The 19,715-nt window shown below is 36.9% G+C and overlaps 1 protein-coding gene across 8 annotated transcripts in view; it reads left to right on the top strand.

The window, feature by feature from the left end:
* SOX6 (SRY-box 6) overlaps positions 1-19,447 on the top strand; it is a 374,497-nt gene extending 355,050 nt beyond the window's left edge. For 5 of the 8 annotated variants that reach the window (XM_017726580.1, XM_017726583.1, XM_017726577.1 and 2 more), the window contains 3 exons: positions 2,315-2,548; positions 5,112-5,328; positions 12,495-19,447. In XM_017726580.1, the coding sequence (XP_017582069.1) occupies positions 2,315-2,548; positions 5,112-5,328; positions 12,495-12,798 (755 nt within the window). In that variant the 3' untranslated portion in view covers positions 12,799-19,447. Of the gene's footprint in view, positions 1-2,314; positions 2,549-5,111; positions 5,329-9,561; positions 9,619-12,494 lie in introns of those variants that run through there. The other 3 variants (XM_017726582.1, XM_017726581.1, XM_017726584.1) reach the window with 2 other exon arrangements.
* Positions 19,448-19,715: the final 268 nt, after the last annotated feature.

The raw sequence follows: 19,715 nt of genomic DNA, 5'->3' as shown, positions 1-19,715 counted from the left end.
TCTATCTAAATTACAGATTTAAAAGCCACCTATAATCTTTCTCTCAGTAAAACTACTTTTTACCTGCATTAGGATTGAAAAGTCCAAAATCATGTTAGAAAGGGCTAAAGACAAACTTCCTTAGCTGTAGTGAATAAGTACCTTTGTGAAAGTAAGAGATGGAAAGACATCCTATGGATTCAAATATGTCTTTCCTTTGTTGTGGGTAAAGCAGCTGAATAAGAAATTATAACTTTCGCATAAATAATAATTTAATTTTTTTTTCACCGGCTTCCTGAGTGCCCACATACTAGTAACATATTTTTATTATGTTATCTTAAAGGATAGAACAACATGTTACATGCTGTGTTTGACTTTTCTCGAATTATATATCTCTTTGTCTCAACAAATATTTCAGTGTTGACTTACTATGTTTGCAACTTGTTGAAGTTTCTAAATAAATACATCCTCTCTCAAAAAACACCTTTGACATGTTTGTGGTCCAAGGCTTCTGGCAGCCTCATCAACCATTCACCCCTCTAAACTGGCCCTACCTGCAGGTCCCTCTGCAAAAGTGCCCTTTGCTTTTGCAGTAAAAAGCTGACTGCAGCCTCCTGTAAATGCAGATCACCTGTAGCATGGTGCTTAACTTAGAACAGTGTTAAAACAGTTTTGCAGCTCACATTTGCCGCAAACCTGTCCTCTTTTATGTGCACGCATGTTAGTATACAAATTGCCAAATTGGTGTCAGTTGTAAAGTAATGGCATTGGAGGCATCATAAATTACCCCGGTGATCCTCAGGAGAAGACACTGCTGTATGCGAATGAGTGTTTTGCTCTCAGAGTAATGTATGTCTTCATCTGGCCCAGTAGTCAGCATATTGCCCTGTGTTGATGGATACAGTCAGCTTGAAACTACACTACATTTCACTGCACAATAAACATGGCTGTCAACACCATATAAAGCAAAATCAATTTATCCTGTATGGTCAGTGCGTTTTAAATGAAATTAATGTACTGTGGACCTGGTGGCAAAAAGGTAGTGTATTAGTTATGCATCCTCTATTTTAGGGGCCTTTTTTCATGTAAATGTGTTTCTTATATAGAATTTTTAAAAAGGTATGCCCATATAATGCTTTCACTCTGAATTAGGAAAATTGGTTTTTGCACAACTAAAACTTGTGCCTGTATTCAGTAAACGGCAGTGTTTTGTTTTACTTACTGTAAAGAATTAATCTTATATTATTTGGCAAATAAATTCATGTTAGTAGCTGTAATAGTTTATAAAAAAAGGAGACCTATTGCTGTACTAATTTGTTGTCAAGTATCTTGTTTTTTCAAGGTATTAAATTATATGATCGGTTTGATGAGGTCTAAGTATGTGAGTCTCCCACTGTAAACCCTTTTTGCCTTTTTTATAGCTAAGATATAACTCTAAAAACATATATTATCATTACAATTGCAGAAGTTTTTTCCAGTAAAGGCATGCCTTGGTAATCTGTTTCTCCCATAGTAACTAGTTCTGCACTTCAGCTCTGTGAACTCTAAACCCCCATGAGGCTTTACTGTTTGTGGTCAAGAAACAGGGCTGGATGCATTCAAAAACCCAGTTAAGGCTGGCATTAGGTGAATTAATGGCAGATAAAAACCAGGACACTGGGATACACTAAAGCACAGCAGGCATGGAGCTGGAGTTCTCGTCTCCCACTCCGGAGGCTCCAGGATTCTGTGCAGGTACCTGTTGGAGGCAGACAGTTATATTAGATATATGTGGTCAAATGCTCCAAAGCACATCTAAAATTCAACCAAAGCAGATGCAACTTTAAAATATTCAGCTCCAAATGTTATCAGATCCATTCAAAAGGCAGCATGTACCTGGTACACTGTATAATCCATTTTATGAAATATTTGGCTTCACTGCTGAAGCAGCAAAGTCATTGTCAACGGCTTGTGTCAACAGGCCTACATAAGTTTGGATTCTCAAATGTAACTTTCATGTGAGTTTTTTTGAGCATTCAGATCATGTGTTTTATGTTAAAGTCCCAAATGGAAACTTTATCAAATCTCCATGTCTTAATTGGAGAAATACCAGTGCAATTCGTTTCTTCAATTTGATGTTGGGTCATCTCAGATGGGCAAGCCGGGCCAGTTACACTGAGACCACTGGTTGTCCCTTCTCTCTCTCTCTCTCTCTCTCTCTCTCATAAATCTGGCAGCAGAGAGAGAGAGACAGAGAGCAAAAGAGGCTAAAATAAGCACAGCACTTAAAGCACTTTCCTAATTCACGTAATAATGCTTTGCATCCATCTTGTTTCTTCCTGCCCTGACATTACAGGGAGTAAAGCAGTGAATGGCTCTGCCGCTAAACTACAGCAGTATTATTGTTGGCCAACAGGAGGGGCCACGGTGGCTGAAGCCCGGGTCTACCGGGACTCGCGGGGCCGTGCCAGCAGTGAGCCCCACATCAAGCGGCCGATGAACGCCTTCATGGTCTGGGCCAAGGATGAGCGCCGGAAAATCCTCCAGGCCTTCCCCGACATGCACAACTCCAACATCAGCAAAATCCTAGGTAAGTGCAAGGCAACGGGCAACAGGTTGTGCTGGCAGGTTTAGATTCGATATTAGGAAGAAATTCTGTACTGTGAGGGTGGTGAGGCACTGGCACAGGCTGCCCAGAGATGATGTGGGTGTCCCCTTCCTGGAAGTGTTCAAGGTCAGGTAGGATGGAGCTCTGAGCAACCTGGTCGAGTGAAAGGTGTCCCTGCCCATGGCAGGGGGTTAGAACTGTATGATCTTTATGGTCCTTTCCAACCCAAACCATTCTACAGTTCTATGAACTTCTCTAATTTTAGGCCTTTTTTCTGGGAGATGTTCACTGAAATTGATGTTACTGAAACTTATACAAATGAAGATTCATGGACTATATTAATTTTCATTCCCTTCCTTTTCCCTTTCTGCCCCTTCTCTAATGCGTTATAGTCTCAACAGCACTCACAACATGCTTTAAAGCTTAGCAGCATTGAAAAGGAATGTTTTGTGAAATCTGTTGCAAGAGTATGTCCCCATAAAGGGTTTAATTGCTAGATCCCATTAGAATGCACCTGAACTACAAATCACATTAATGCAAAATGGAACTTGTTAGAATAAATACTGGGATAAAGTTAAAAAAGTTCAAAATCAAAGGTTTATGTCAGACAGTGCAACGTCAAGGAAAGCCGGCATAGTTCAAAAGACCTGTACATGCAAACCTCACATCCAAAATGATGTTTGGTTCAAAATGTTGCAATATTCAAAAAACTAACCACTAGAAGCATGCAGTTAAAATATTGCTTAGGTAAAAGACACCTTAGTTAATATTTAATTTGTATAGATTGGGACAATTGGGGAATATTCCATGGATTATATTTTGCCACTGTGCAAATAAATGGACTCATTTTTGAGAAATTTTGATTTGCTTTTTAAGACCCCTTGAGAGAATTAGAAACATACGTGCAAATGAGTGGTGAAATGTTAAAACCTATATTTGCTTTTTGAGTCTTTGAAGTGAAAGACAGATTCCAAATGTAGCTCATAATAAATAAAAGTAAAAATCAAGTTTCCTCTGTAATCATTTTATTGTAAACTCTGAGTTCAAATACATTCTTAGCAAAGTTTGTTGCATGTTAGTTCAATCAGAGGCAAGAATACATAGAAATAAATGTTACTTTGTCCTAAAACTTCCAAAATCTTTCTTAGTAGTTCTCATATTTTTGTCTACCATATAAGTGAGTTGTATGAATAGCCTTTCAGTTTTGTATAAAACCTTCACTGTTTCAGTGTTGGCAGCTGTAGGGAATCTATATTATTTGTGTGCATTCTGTGAAAAAAACTATTAGGAGCATAGTAACTGTATTCATTAAAATGTAAACTTCCAGCATAAATATTTCAGAAGTGCCAGCAATTGAGTGTTTGTTAACCATGGAATTAACCTGTCAGTATCTGCTCTGCCACAAATAAGTCTATGTCCATATAATATCTGTGCAACTTTTCCAGGACAATGAGAAAAGAGACTGAAATATTAGAACTGACACAGAATATTGCTGGCTACAGATAATATTTATACAACTTTTCCATTTGTTGATGTATGAAAAATGTTGGTAAAAGAATAGCTTCCACCCACGTTTACCACAGCTGTAATCGTTTTATTCATCTAAAAGACACCAAAAAGCTATTTTCTGCATTTCTTATTCCTGTCTCTATTCAAGTGTTTAGATAGCTCCTTACAAACAATACAAGAGATCTGAATACTTTTGCCTCTTCCTGTGTACACTGTGTTAATTTTTTAAACTTTTTTTTTGGTGCAGCTTTCAATGAGAGTTTACAGGACCTGAAGAGGTGTATATAGTTACAATGTGCTTTCTCTTTTACTTTTTATCTTTCCAGTGTGAGTTTGTGAAATGTAACTTTCTCTATTCAGTTCTGTGTGCTTATTACATCTGGCCAGAAAATAATATGTATAATAGGATTTAAAATAAGTATCAGTATTATGCCAAGCTTATATCAGAAGTTCAGTAAATTTAAAACACGCAGACAGCAAGGGATTGTTCATAACTTTGCTGAATCTATAAGGTTTGATCCTTTTTTCCTGCCACATAACAAGTTGTTAATATCTATTAGCTGGAGTGTATAAACTAAATTCTCATAAAAATATCAAAGACGCCTGTGTCCCTAGGCAATGTATTAGGCTTTTAACAGTGAAAGTATGGCTGCAGACTTTCCTTAACCATCATACTGTGCGTGGTATTACAGAGGTATGGAATTACTCACAGATTAATGCTCTTGTTGTAAAAAAATTAAGTAGTCTGTTTTGCAGCACGAGGCTGAGATTTTGAGACATAACTATTGATTTTAAGTGAGATTTTATTTAATTGAGATTTACATATGCTTGGTCTGCAGCAATATCTGAAAGTCAGGGTTCCTTTAAGGTGTCTCAGGTTGTGCAAGCCAATATATGTGCAGAGTGATGTAAATTTAAATCAATTTATTTAACTAACTTAATTAAAATTTATTATGGTGAGAAGGCATGTTGAATGGTGTATGTGTAAGGCTAAACCTGCTTTACTTGAGCACTCACTAACATTTTGTGTCATTAGGATCTCGCTGGAAGTCCATGTCAAATCAAGAGAAACAACCTTATTACGAAGAGCAGGCACGACTAAGTAAAATCCACCTAGAAAAGTATCCTAATTACAAATACAAACCTCGACCAAAACGTACCTGCATTGTGGATGGGAAGAAGCTGCGTATTGGCGAATACAAGCAACTGATGAGGTCTCGAAGACAGGAGATGAGGCAGTTTTTTACTGTAGGGTGAGTACAATCGCTGTAATTGTTTTCCAAGACAGAGCACGTTGTTTGAAACCAAATAGACTTATCTGTTTAAGTCACTGACTAATGTCATTTAGAAGGAAAGGATTTGAACCGGTAAGACCTTATTAAAAACATAAGATGGAATATGGAGCTATCAGCTTGCCACTGAATGCTGATTATGAGACTGATCATGGAATTCTTTACAGTCAAAAGAAGTTGTTTCTCATTAGCCTGAAAGGTTTGAATCATGTCTTTTGTGAGTTTTTAGTAAGCTAATCCATTCTGGGTTAGTAATGACTCCAGCATCGTTTCCTAAATTAAGAGAAGAACAAAGAGAAAACCACAAAGGATTATTCCTCTGTAGAATAAGGAATCAGGAGAGGGGGAAAAGGCAGAGGAATAATAGCAGTTGTGTGAGGAACTCACATGAATGAATGATATGGTACGAAGCTACTAGGAATTTTGTTATATATAGAAGTGTGGAAAAAAATATTTTTTAAAAAGTAAGTTTTAGAAAGAGTCTTTCAAGTAGTGCATAGATAGACTGGGTAGATTTATAACCCAAAATATATGGCTCAAAAAGATCCTGGCACAGTTTTAAGAACATTGTGTGTGTTTTTAGCGGTATTTCCTCTAATGTTCAGCAGAGAAAGCAGCACTATGAAACATCAACAGGCTAAAGATAACAAAAGTCCAGTGAAACAACTGCACCATAACTGATTTCTCTCTCCTGTTTTTTTTTCTTTTTATGAATTAATCTGTGATGCTCAGTGCTCTAACACAATGTTTCTGGTGATTTACAAAGAGTCTAAAAGCTGTCTCCAGTGCCAGCCTTTCCAAATTCCCAGTGTTCTGCTTATTTCTCTAATCACAATAGTCTCCTTTTGTTGGTTACTTCACTACCAGATAATTGACCTTGACGTCGATTATGTGCCCTCATTTTTGGCTTGGGATGCAGAACTCCTGTTGCAGTCAATTATTTTGTGGTACAGCCTGCAACAATGTGGGCTCTTTCTTCAATCAGTAAATAGAAGTGGTTTTGATATCTTGAAATATCTTTCCAGTCTATAGTTATGACATTGTTTTTTTATTCTTCAGTCTAAGGGAAATTGTTTACTAATAGTCTTCCATCAAAATTGCACATAAGACTCTAAATAGAAATGTGAGTTTATACTGCACATCACAAATTATATTCAGATTAAGGGAATGAAATTCTAGTTTATGTCTTCCAAAGCAGATTGACAGACCAAATCACATCTAGACAAGAAATGCAAAAGAAATGCCAAAACAGCAGTCTGAACAATTTGAGAATTGTTTGCTAATTCAAAACAGTATTAAGCAGTAGCATTTTACACATTCAAACTCGTGGCTAAATAGGGGAGCAAACATGGAGGACAGATTTAAGAAACTTCTAAAAGTGCCTACCTAAAGAGTGATATTTCTATTAAAAATATATATACTAAAAGCTATTCAAAACTAGACTGGCACAACCTAAATGTAACTCATATATCCAACAGTATGATCACAAAGACAGTGAGAATGTCACCATTTTTCTAAAGGATTGGTTCCAATTCCTATTTATGCTAAGTCCACTTCACCATGTTCTATCAATATTGAAGAAGTTTAAAGTAAACTACCTCTGTGCAGTTATATGATGAGGCACTGGACATTACCAAAACTGATGACTTTTAGTTGTGCAAGTGATGGAAAAGGGAATATGAAGTCTAATGGATGCATTCACTAAAGGTGAAATGAGATCCATGTTGCTGTTCAATGTGAATACAGATTTTGGTCCTGAGGAATCACAGGCTGGGATTTAAAAAAAATTATTTCATACTTCCCTGTGACTTCCCACTGTTGTCCCAAATTCCCCTTTTCGCTCAAGAATAATTTAAAACAAACTTATTGGAAGACACCAAGTAAAATTAGTGAAGAAAAACCAGACTAGAACATCTTTTTTGAACTGAAACATAAAACATGGAATCGTTTGTCTCAGCAGAATAGTTTACTAAGTAATGAAAAGCAACATTTCTTTCAAATCATATTATACCTAAGTGAAACACAGTAACTGAGCCCATCAACTTCTTAAGCTTACTCTTCCCTGTATTTAACGTAAATATTACATAAAGCTTTAGGTGGAATAGTTTTCCTAACTGACCTCACACCCCCGTTATTTTTCCACTGTTTTGATGGAACAACATAAATCGTCCTTCAGAACTGCAGACGTGAGAGTTGAGATGCTGTTTCCTTTTCACAGTGAAATAAGAGACAAATGTGGTTTTTCAGACTGAATATGTTCTGTGTTTACAGTAAATATTTCAGTGGAAGATAGAGAATAAAAGTACAAAATAGACTCCAGTGAAATGTGCCAAGTGCTTCATATTGCTTGAAGTACCGCTAGGGTTTTTTGTTGCCTTTTTTTTTTTTTAAAGAACAAACCAATTAAGTTGGGAATGGGGATGCCAAAATGGCAACAAAATATCATCACAGAATAAAAAGATGAGTAGGAGACCTGTGAAGAGTCAGATACACATTCAAAACAGGTGGCTAGAGAAAACAGCAAAAAGCCAGAAAAGGTGTATTTCTTCATAATTGTGTTTGCATTTTTCTTATACCAAATGTACATTTATGTTTTAGTCAATCCAGTAAAGGCTAGTTCCTGTCAGACTCCCTTAGGTGAACCACGGCCTAACATAGGATAATTCTGTTATGGGTACAACCCCCCACCACAAATACAGAGTTCTCCCCTGGCTCAAACTTTTTTGGTGCAAAAGGCTCACACTGCTCACTTCCATGAGCCACAATCTTTTATAAACTTTGGTAAGATGCACAAAGGGAGTTTAAAGAATCTCAGTATACAAACTAGCCAGGATTTAAAATAAAATAGAGAAATAAGCTAATGAATGGCCAGGTTCTGTTCTGATTTTTGAAGAAAAGCCTCCAAAGAATGAGAGTGAATATTTCTTGGAATAAATTGGGCAGGAAATTAATGTTTTCAGATAAATGTTATTTATTTGATAGACAAAATCTAGGAACTGCCAAGTATTTTAAAGAACAGAGTGGAACTTACGATGTGCGTAGTGTATTGCACCCCTACGTGAATGAATTTTGTTCCAAATGAGGCAAATAATATACAGAAATAATTCATGTTTAATGCAGAGTATATTCAAAAATTGCTGGCTTCAGTCTAGTGGAAGTTGAATCTGAAGCCAGCTATGTCTTTAATTGAGTTATTTTTAATAGTAAAATTATTAATGGAACTTGTGAATGATATCTTCAGCATAAGTTAATCCCAAACAGACTTCAAGTGATTTACAATTTATCCTCCATAGTAGTTTTTTGTAATGCATAAATAAATGTGAGCTAACAAATGGATCATATATAAACCATAAATTCAGACATTTTAAGTTAAGAGTCTGCCTTTTGTTGCCTTGTCTTACAAAGATAATTCATTGCTCAGTCATTTTTACAGTCTAATACACTCTAAATACAAGTATATGCTATATACATTTCTCTGCAAAATGATGTAAGCAGTAATTTTTTTCTGTGCTTTACCAGCGTAAGATGTTTAGAATAAAGCCTTTATAGTGTTTATAACTACTGTACACACATAGTCTGAATGTTGCTAGGCTATGGTTTTGAATAAGTCTGTAATATTATACTCCTGTAGCTTGAACTTAAAGGAAGTACACAATGGGTGCTTTTGTGAGATTTACTGTTATTTCATTCCTTATGGGAATGTAAGTTTCAGGGCTGTGCAGCATATGAGCATTTTCCTTAATGCAATCAATTTTTGCTTCAGTCATTTAAAGAGCTGTCAGAAAATGGTTGGGAAGGGATCAGAAAACAATGGTAATTTGCCAATTTAAATGTTTAGCTGGTTTGGCAAAAGTCAAAAGTGGAACATTCTCCAGAAAAACCCTAATATTAATGCCACAAACTTGTGAGCAGGTCAGTCTGTCTAAGAATTTTCATGTTACTTCTATTTTTATATTTATTTAAACATTTTGGGCCAAATCTTTTGCCCCAGAGCGGACAGACATGTTGTCTGTCAGTGCTGGCAGAGCAGAGGAGAGTGACCCCTAGTAATTGTCCACATAAGGATTTCTTTGTCAAAGAGAAGATGGTGGAGACAGGAGTGGTTTGAAGCCAGGGTACTTAGCCACGTGCCACCATTCCCCACGGATCTGAAGAGATCAGAAGATTAATGTTGCTTTCTGGAAATTTTAACAGGCAGAAAACTTCCATGTGCAACTGAGCTGAATTGTAACCTGTAGCTTGCAGGTAAAGTATGTTTTTATGTCCCCCCTCCAAGGTTCTATGATTAGTAAAACTCTAGCTAGAGGCAATGATTAAATGCGTGGAATTTAATGTTGTAAAAGACTCCATTAACATGAATGCCTCTAAGACCTATAAATAAAAGAAAACATAATGGCCAGAGTTGTAGGTTAGAAACTCCAACTCTTCCTTTCAGGGATAGTCGTGGTAATCTAAAATGCTCTGTTTTCTTCCCCCCAAGAACTTAATTACTTAGGAAATGGTAACACTCATCTCCAGCAACCCATGCCATCCACATAGTTTGTGATATTTTAAAATAAGGCTTTCTGGGACGTAATGTAGCAACTAGAGCAGAATTTACAGTGACAACCTGATCAGCTCTAAATAATAACAGGTATTAAATCAGAGGTAGGTTTCCAGTTACTGGGGGTGTGTAGGTGCCCATGTTTAAGCAAATTTTTTGCTAGCAAATGGGTAGCAATTTGAGACCCTTTCCAATTAGGTGGTACAGTTACCACATGTTTACAGTTCCACAGTGAGATATAGGTAATTTAAAGTTATTACCCAGCCAGCAGCAGGCATGCACAGCATGTCTGACTTTTGTTTAACATGTAAAAAAGGATTGCATTTATGAATGACAAATTTGGTAAGCCTTTAACTTTCCTGTTACACCAATCAAGATCTTTGACAATTAGATTCATTCTGTAGTTTGTCATGCATTTGTTTGGTGTGTTCTTAAGTAAAAAGTACCTCTGTAAATTTGGCTTCTTTAGGCTCAGATGACCTCCTTGCTTTATATTTTGAAATGGGTTGTACTTGGGCAGCTGTACCCCGTCCCACGAAAATGTGGATGTGCAAAAGAGTTCTGCTGACTTGATAAGCATTTGCAAGAATACCAGGATTTCTTAGTCTGTCCTTTAGGCCTGAACACTGATAACCACCAACATATGTCACAGCATTGTCGTTAGCAGACTTTTAAAATTGTTCTTTCTGCTTGTAAAAACGCAATTTGCTTCTGAAAAAATACAAAATTTTTTTGTAGGGGGAGGTGTAGAGGTGGATATTAGTGTTCCGATACTTAATGTCATCTGTAACACAGCAGCTTGGGCTCAATCATTCCTTGAGTAGGTTCTACAACTTCTGTTACTGGAGTTGTGAAAACTTTTCTCAAAGCATCGTTTGGCATTGGTATTATGGTGTTCTTTGATGAGCAATTGGTGGTGTTTTGTTTTGTGAATTTATTTATTTTAAGAAATGCCGGTGAAAGATTAGTACCAGCAGTTTTAGAAAGAATTAAGTGTGTATGGCCTGGTGACAACTATGTAAATTTTTTCTGTTGACCATGTGCATGTTTCTTTTTCCTCTGCTTTGTGGAAACATTAATTAATGTGAACATTTTCTGCATCTAAAAGTTGTGGAGGAGATACATGTGGGTTTTTAGCAGTAATAGTTTATACTCCTGAAAACATGCAATCCTAAACCAGAAATGTTCCCATGTGAGCTAGGTGTTCAATTTTATGGTTAAAGTATTGAAAGATGTTTGCAGAAAATCACTTGCAAGCAAATACATTGGCTGAAATTGTTTTCACAGAACATTTATCAGACCATTTAAAAAGTGAAAATTTAGTGAAAAATCCCAAGCTGTTTGTAAATCATCTGCAAATCATCATTTGCAAACAGGAGTATAATGACTGTGTCAAATGAATTACTGCGTTTTTGCTCGCTGCTAGCCAGGTGTACGAGACTTACACAACAGATGTTTGAATTTCTCAAGCTGTGCAGAGGCTGTAAGAGTCAGGCTAGCAGTACCAGCCATGGCAGGACTACAAGCTATTTTAATGGTATGTTACACACAGTGTTCATGATTTCACTGTATCGGTACCCAAACTTGAAGGACTTCATGGTCCCAGTAACTCTCTTGTGTGATATTTGTCATAATTAGAGTTTGACCAATGAACAATAAAGACTCAACATTTAAGGTTTTGTAAATAAGCTTGACATTATTTTGCGTATTGATATAACCAATGATTAGGAATTTGTGAGACTGGTGTATGAAATGTCTTTCTGAATTTAGTATAGAATGACGCAGTGGTCAAAAAGTTGCAGATTAATAAGACCATTCAAACACATCTGACAGTTTCTGCTGCTAAAATTCTATAATAGTTTGCTGCTATTGCTCTGAAGAAGGTTGGGAATACATTGAAATGTATGATTCTTTAAATAGATTATGCAAGTAGGTATATATGTTCAATAACTAGTCAATACAAATCAGCATCTTCCAGAGCAGATTTGTTCTTTTTTATCAAGTACTTTACTTCAAAACCCCAGTTTTATACATAAAATCCTAAAAAGCAAATGGCATTCTGATCATGGATCCAAATAAAAGTCAAAAGCCAGCAATAAAATATCAGGAGAATGTCTAAGTGATGTAGGAATCTACCTTGCACTTACATAGTAAATTAGATGCTTACGGTTTGTCTGCCATTTTAGGTACTTGCAGGTAATCTCGAGGTCTCTCATTAACAGAAGCTCTTGCCATGAGTTTAGAGGGTTTAGATTTTGGATACATGTTGTAGCAGCAGCAGGCAGGTATCACACAGGTGCGTGAAGCCTTTTGATGGTCTCTCTCCAAGTGCTAGTTCATATTATGGTTTCAACAGACACATAAAATACATGCAAGAATGTCTGGTAGTGAAAACACTTCACTTCCCAGTTGTCCTTTGGGGGAGATGAGACGAACCAATACCATAGAGGACTGGCCTATGAGCCCAGAGGAATACATACAGTCTGTCTAGGAAACCACCAGCTTTTCTTTCCTTTGGACTTGCAGAAGGTCTTCCCTCCTCTAAACACATGAAAAGACGTTTCCTTCTTATTTTTCCTTCCAGGCAACAGCCTCAGATTCCAATCACCACAGGAACAGGAGTTGTCTATCCCGGTGCTATTACCATGGCAACCACCACGCCGTCCCCTCAGATGACATCAGATTGCTCCAGCACCTCTGCCAGCCCTGAGCCCAGCATCCCTGTCATCCAGAGCACTTATGGTATGAAGACAGACAGCGGAAGCCTTCCTGGAAACGAAATGATAAATGGAGAGGATGAAATAGAAATGTACGAGGACTATGAGGATGATCCCAAATCAGACTATAGCAGTGAAAACGAAGCCCATGAGACAGTCAGTGCCAACTGAGGAGTGTTCACAGAATTAAAGTACTCAGACTCATTTGGGTTTTTTTGGGGTTTTTTTGAACAAAAGTTCTTAAAGAGCCTGCATGCATGTGTGGCTCCTACAGTTACATCAGCAGAATGGTCTTAAATGTTTCTTATCGTGTGAGACAGATTGTTTCCCTAATTTTTCATGAACTTGGGGTTTTTTTTTTGTTTTGTTTTTGTTTTGTTTTGTTTTTTTAATTTAGATGAAGACATAAATATCAGACATCAGGACTTGAAAACCTATATGAATCAATAGCTGTCTTACAAGTCTTACCTTTTGTCTTTTTCCGTTTGGATGCTGATAAAGGTTTAAGTTACTGTTTTAGATGGGGGTTATACATTCTCACTCAGGTATGCTGTGCCAGCCTACAGGTTGTGAATGTGTTTTTATTCTGGATTATTTTAGAAAACAAAAACTGCAGATTTCATATTGTGAAACAGAACAAGTCCGCAAGTGTGCACACCTGTGCATCATAGCTCGTCTTTAAAAAATAGTCTCTGAATTCCATTTTTTTCCATATGTATAGCTGAACTTCTGATGTGCCAAACTTTTCATAACTTTTGAATCTTAACATTTAAACAAAAAGTCTTAAAGGAGACACTGTAAAGTCTTAGACAATCCTTTGGCATCTTAAAAAAGAAAAAATTATATATAAAACCTAATTTTTTTCCAGAATATGGTAAAGTACTCAGGAATCTGGAGACAGGATATTCTTAATTAGTGAACATGGTTGCCATAGTGCATGTGCCCAATTGCTTTTGCCTCTTGATGTGCCATTAGTGTGAAATTTTAAGTAAGCACAAAAGAGCAATCACCAGCTATGGACGGGCCTGTCTTAGCAGTGTGAGGCCACCTCTGATTACATTCTCTACCCCTTTGCTTTTAACCCTTGCATTCAGTCTTAACACATTTTCTCTTAAATAATTTATTCATTCCAGAATGTCAAGGGTCCAAATACTTAATATTTATTTTTAAAAGTACAGTTGGTGGCATTACACTTGCAATTCCTCATTGATATTTTAAAGAGCCTCTTCTTTCCCCTTCCCTAAATCACACAGGTATATGAAAATAAAAGTGCACCTGCTACTAAAATGAACATGACTTTTATGAATGAGAGATTCACTTGTTCCTCTAACACTGTATGTTCAAGGAGCACTTGGAAACACTCTGCTATATGTATTGCAAAATAAAGTGAGTACTTTTATATGTACATAGCGTACAAATATCCCTAAAAATGTGTTTATAGTTATAAACCTCTATACTTAGACAGCAAGGGCAGATGTAAAATCCAAACTGCATTTAGAGTCCACCACGCTGAATTTTTAGGGCCTGAGGAATCCTGTGGCAAATCATGGCTCTGTACATCATGTTCCTATTGCCACCTGAAGGAACTGGGCTACCTTAAGTATTCATGCAGTGATTTATTTGTGAGACTCCAAGTGGGGGAGGGAAGGCCACTCAAATATCTAATTGCAAAGGTGGGAAAATGGGTCATCAAAAATATTGTATATTAGTTGTGTGGGAATGTGACTTGTCAAGCATTTTGGGATCTTTGGACGTAAGGTGCTATAGAAACAAAAATTTCTGTTTGTATTACTTCTAGAAACAATGCAATTACTGGAGAAAATTCTGGGAAATACAGGAGAAAGGCATTCAAAGATTGTGAATCCATTAGATTTTAAAGACGAAGGAGAAACTGCCTTCATTTTTTCCCTCATACTCCACTCCTGTTCACAAATAGATCACTGTATATATATATGTATATACAGTTCCAAGAGGCCTGATGAATAAGTGTGCTGAAGCTCCTCAACTCCCTCAACTTTTATTTGGAATTGGATGTGTTCAGCACACTGGTGATAAATTCAGGCTCGGGCTGACAGGTACCAGTGGGCCTAGAGCAGCTCCTCTGGAAGTTTGGGAGCATCTTCCCAGAGAGCTGTGCAGGTTTTGCTTCAGGCCCAGATGACACAAGGAGCCTGGTGTTAGTCTGGCTGTCCTCGTGCATCCTATCCCGCAGACGCTCTCGTGAGCTGCAATGACACGAAGCTCTCTGGAGGAGCAGTCCTCTTCCTCACAGCCCCACTAACACCTGTTCTGTCAGAAATGGCCATTTTTGCCACTGTAGGAATCACGTTTCTATGTGAGAGAACGACCCCCAAGACAAAGAAGATTGTTCAATTTACAGGACAATTTATTAAGATAATGGCATAGAAACACAATGGTCAAATTTCTCTGACCATTTTGTAATTTGGAACAAAAAAAAGCTATATTTTTAATATTTATTTAAATGTGTTCTGAGTCCATGTCTAATAAGCAATAAACTGGTCTAGCCAAGTCTTTAAAGGCATATGCTGTGTCATTAGCTGGTGAGCGTCCTCTTTAAGCTGGCTAAGGTACTGATAGAAAGTGGTTTTTGTTCTTAAAATAGCTTGGGAAGTTGAACTGGTTTTAATACATTCAGCTCAGATTGGGGGGAGGACATCATTATTTCCTAAAAAAAAAAAAAAAAAAAAAGACTATTTTTTAATGTCTTACATAATTCTCCAGTTAAAAGTATCTCTCCCTCCCCCCATGTCACTTTCTTTCTCTCTTGCCTCTTTTTTTTTCTGGTTTTGTTGCATAGGTAGAATGCTGTATTGCTAGCATTGTATTTTATGTAATTATTTTTTTGCACAAAGGCAAACATTTAGATTAGTTGGTTAATTTTTTTTTTTTTTTTAAATTTTATGACCATGCCAAAATAATATTCTGCAGGCTTGTGGAGAACAAAGGTCTGTTCTTTAGGACTGAAACTTGATTTTGCTTGTAGTACAAAAAAAACACACACTCACAGATGTTGTTTCGTAAGTGTTATAAGCACTGGATATAAATGGTATTTTTTATCACTTCTGACTAATGTGAAACTGTTGTACGAAAACTACATGAACAAAAGTCATCTGTTTCGACTCGTGTGGGCCTGCCTCACAGTTGCCGGATTTGAGTCATTTTTATGTCTTGTTATTTCATTTATTTATGCAAAATACATGTATGTATGAACACTTTGTTTTAGCTCCAGCCCTGCCTCAATGCTGATGCTCTGTATGTTAAAGCCACATTCTTGAAAATGACTGGCTGTTCAGGAATTGCCAGCTGGTGAAAATTGCATTTACTGGCTAGGGGAATGGGAGGAACATATTTGAATCTGAATTGTGCCTATGAGCGTGTTATTCTATTTATTAGCCGACATTGGCTCTAAAATGTCAGTAGAAATCAAGGAAGGACAATCATAAGGATAAAACCCAACATTTTTACTTTATTAATCGGAGCTCAAAACAAAGTTTTTGATGAATTTACCATCTCATTTTAGATTTTTTTTAAATTGTGTAAATATAACATAGGAAATAGAATTTTATTTTTTGTTCATGGATACTTAGTGAAGTATAAGTTATGTATTTACTTTTGTTCTATATCAGTGTATGTTGGTCCATATTAAATGCTGACAAGTCACTGTACCTCATGTAGATGCTGAATTTACACCCGCAGTGTGAGTGCAGTATTGTGGACCTGTAGCTGGGACAGCAAGATGCCTCACTTGTGCTCTCTCTGATTTTTAATAGCATATTCCACAAATAGGGAATACTTCTTTTTTAGAAAGTTGATGCATGAAACATGCCAAATTTTGGCTACATTTGATGGGAAACACAGTCTTCTGAATCCAAGTAAAACCAATGAGATATTTTACTCAACAGGAACGGCATTTGGAAGTCAAAAGCATATCCCTGAAAGATTAAAATGACTGAAATGGCCCTTGCAATGCAGGCAAGACTCAATAATATGAAACTTTTATGTTGTACATTCATTTAATCTTGTTATTGTTATATTAGGCTATAATACCAGGGAAATTGTTCACACAATACGCAAAGAGGATTCATGGATTTGCTTCTTAAGCTTTGTGTTTGAGGCCCCTTAGAAACTATCTGAAAAAAATAACTCCATTCAGGAGCACTAATATAGTAATACTATTTTCTCTGTGAACAATTTATTTAATTAACAGATACAATATATTTTCTTTTCAGACATTATTAAATACTTATATTCAAGAGAAGAAGACTCCCCAAACAGTCTGATACCCCAACTAGAATAGTCCACATCTTATTTTATAAAAATGGAAGAGAAAGGTCCCAATGGAAACCATACTGCTTTCCAGGGTTCAGGTTTACATGCAGAAACAAGTCTGAAGAATTGGCCAGATTCTGGTCTGCCTGTATGTTTGGGCATCACCATTTAGCTTGTGAAACCACCTGCTGAGCATTCACAGGACCTCAATATGCTCCTAAATCAGTGTACTCAGGTGCAGCGTGAGGCAGGGGGAGGGAAAAGATGGGATGGCTCTGGGGTGGAAATGCAAACCCAACAGCAGCATTAGTCCAAACAAACACACTACCCTGTGCAAAGCGTACAACAGCCAGCTGTGGGCAGTTTCTGCTTTGGAAAAACACAACACAGCCACCTCCCAGTGCCATCTAATCTCTGGGTTGGCTTTCTGGATTTCGTTTTTTGGTCACATCAAAGGCATGGCATTTCAAAAAGATCTCCTAGCAAAATGTTCTACAGCATTAAGACCCCATCCTCCCCCAGCAAAACACTTACATGCCTGCTTAACATGAAGCATATTAGTACTTCCACAGTGGTCATGAGGACCAGTGCAGTGTTGGTGTTAAGTGGGGTGAACTTTGCTGAGCCAGGGCCACAGTAAGAACAACTGCACTGGAGATGCAGCCAGCAGGATGTATGATAGAGTTCTTCATGTTTTTGTGAGAAGTTAATGGATGGGCTTGGACCCCTTGGTGTTTTGCATGCTTTTTTAAGATTCAAGATGGCACTTAAGCATGTTCTTTTAAAAGAATAATACTATATGACCTCATTTGATCTTTACAAAACACTTTTTCCTTAAAAAAACCCTTCTTCTAAACTTTTTTGGTACAACCCATTAAAATCTGTGTTTTTTCTCAGATCAAGCTACATTTTTGATATACTGCAATGTCCTGCAGAAGGGAAAAAAAACAGTGTATATGCAAAACTATTTCATTTTAATCCAACACCCTTTTTTAACTACCAGAATTGTTGGAAATGGTGACAAAGAAGTATTCTGAGATTTCACACGCTGGGTAAAAAGGGGTAGGGTGGGGTGAACTGGGCTAAAGGAAAACTTATCAAATTGGTATTTATGGCAATATGAAAGCTATAAAGCAACTTAGTGACGTGGCTTGCTTTGTAATTTCCGCTTTCTAAAAACCACAAGTGAGGTCCTTGGTGCTCTTGGAGTATGGGGAATGTGCAAATATTTAACTGTTTGTATGCTGCACATTGCAGACCTGCTAGTGTGCATTCTCCGTTTGTCTTCCTTTGTCATTTGTGTTTTGCTTTCCAGAAAGCAATGTTGTTTTTTTTTTTTCTTGTACCCTTCTTCAGCTTGTAGCAAACTAGAATGCTTAGCATTTATGTTCATTCATTATTGTATTTCCCATGTAAAAATTTTTTTATTACATTAAGACAAGCTTATAAGCTGTTACTACATAACTTATCTTACTGTAACTCTTATTTCCTGACATTGTAATTTGTTTGTGATGTATATTGTGAGATTGTACTCTATGTTAATTTAATCAGCACAATTCACTGACATGCTGGACTGACATGCTAGCTGCTGTTTCAAATTGTAAAGTTTGTGTAGAGCTGTTGGGACAACTGAGACTCTCTTGTCAAGGTACTATGCTTTGATTCCTATAGCAACACCGTGGGTGCAGCTCTTACTGGCGAGGGCTGCTTGTTTAACACCCACTGGCTACTTAATGGGCAGGTTTTCTTTGTAGAAATTCTATATACAGTGCAGGTACCTACCTGGGCCCATGGCCGGTAATTATTTGGGCGTTTAGAGGAAAAACTAGTGTCTATTGCTGCTTTGAATATGTTTTAAAGTCTGAAAATGTAAATAGTTTATCAAAAAAATCTTGTACAGTCCAGTGTAAAGTTTTTAAATGAACTTAAAGGTTGCCATCACATCTCACACTCTCCTCTTGATACAGTAAAGAAAAAAAAAAGAAAGAAAAAAGTTTGCTAAGGATATTGATTTAAGAAAAAAATCTGTTCTCAGATTAAAAAAGAGAATAGTTATTCTTAGCTCTGCTTCATTGCATAAACAGACTTCTTGGATTTTGTTGTGCAGTATTGACGTGAGGTAAATTAAATATTAAATAATCTTTCAGTGGTACTTTTAAGAGTCTTCTCCTCCTCTGCCTCAGTTATTGATGGAAAAGACAAAATTGAAAGACACTGTCCATATACAGTATGTTCTGGTGTACGTTGGCACCTTACCTACATGTTTCGGGTGGGAGGGATTTTTTAAATTTTTTTTTTTTTTTTTTTTTTTGCACAAGGTGCTTTCCTGATATGTTAAACATGTCATCCTTGGGTGATACAGTATATGCCATGATAGGGGTTTAGACCCCTCAGGGGAGTGTCTATAAGACTGCCTATTTATGCTCATTTACCTCAAGACTGTCCTCTCTACCCTTAATCTATTCACCATCACTCCATCTTTTGTACTGCTGTTGACACTTACAAATTAAAGATAAATTTTGTTTTATGAGATGTGTGTGTGACTTCTTCTATGCATCCCTTATTCCTTTGAATTTAGTATTGAAGACTGACTATGATGAGTTGATGGGAAAATGCAATGAGGCCTGTTTAGCTGGCCTCCTGTAAATTTGGTGACTGAATTTTCCAGATCTTATGTTTTCTGCACGCCTTTCTAGTCTATGAAGGCATTTATCAGCCTCTGAAATCCATTAACACCGTATGCTGTAAAAGACACGTGTGATAACCAACCTAATTTGACAATACGCACTGACTGCTGT

Source organism: Corvus brachyrhynchos, unplaced genomic scaffold (genome assembly GCF_000691975.1).
Source record: "Corvus brachyrhynchos isolate BGI_N302 unplaced genomic scaffold, ASM69197v1 scaffold62, whole genome shotgun sequence".
Classification (NCBI taxonomy): Eukaryota; Metazoa; Chordata; class Aves; order Passeriformes; family Corvidae; genus Corvus; species Corvus brachyrhynchos.
The sequence above is the reverse complement of the archived record's forward strand: the minus strand, read 5'-3'. Positions and strand labels throughout refer to the sequence as shown.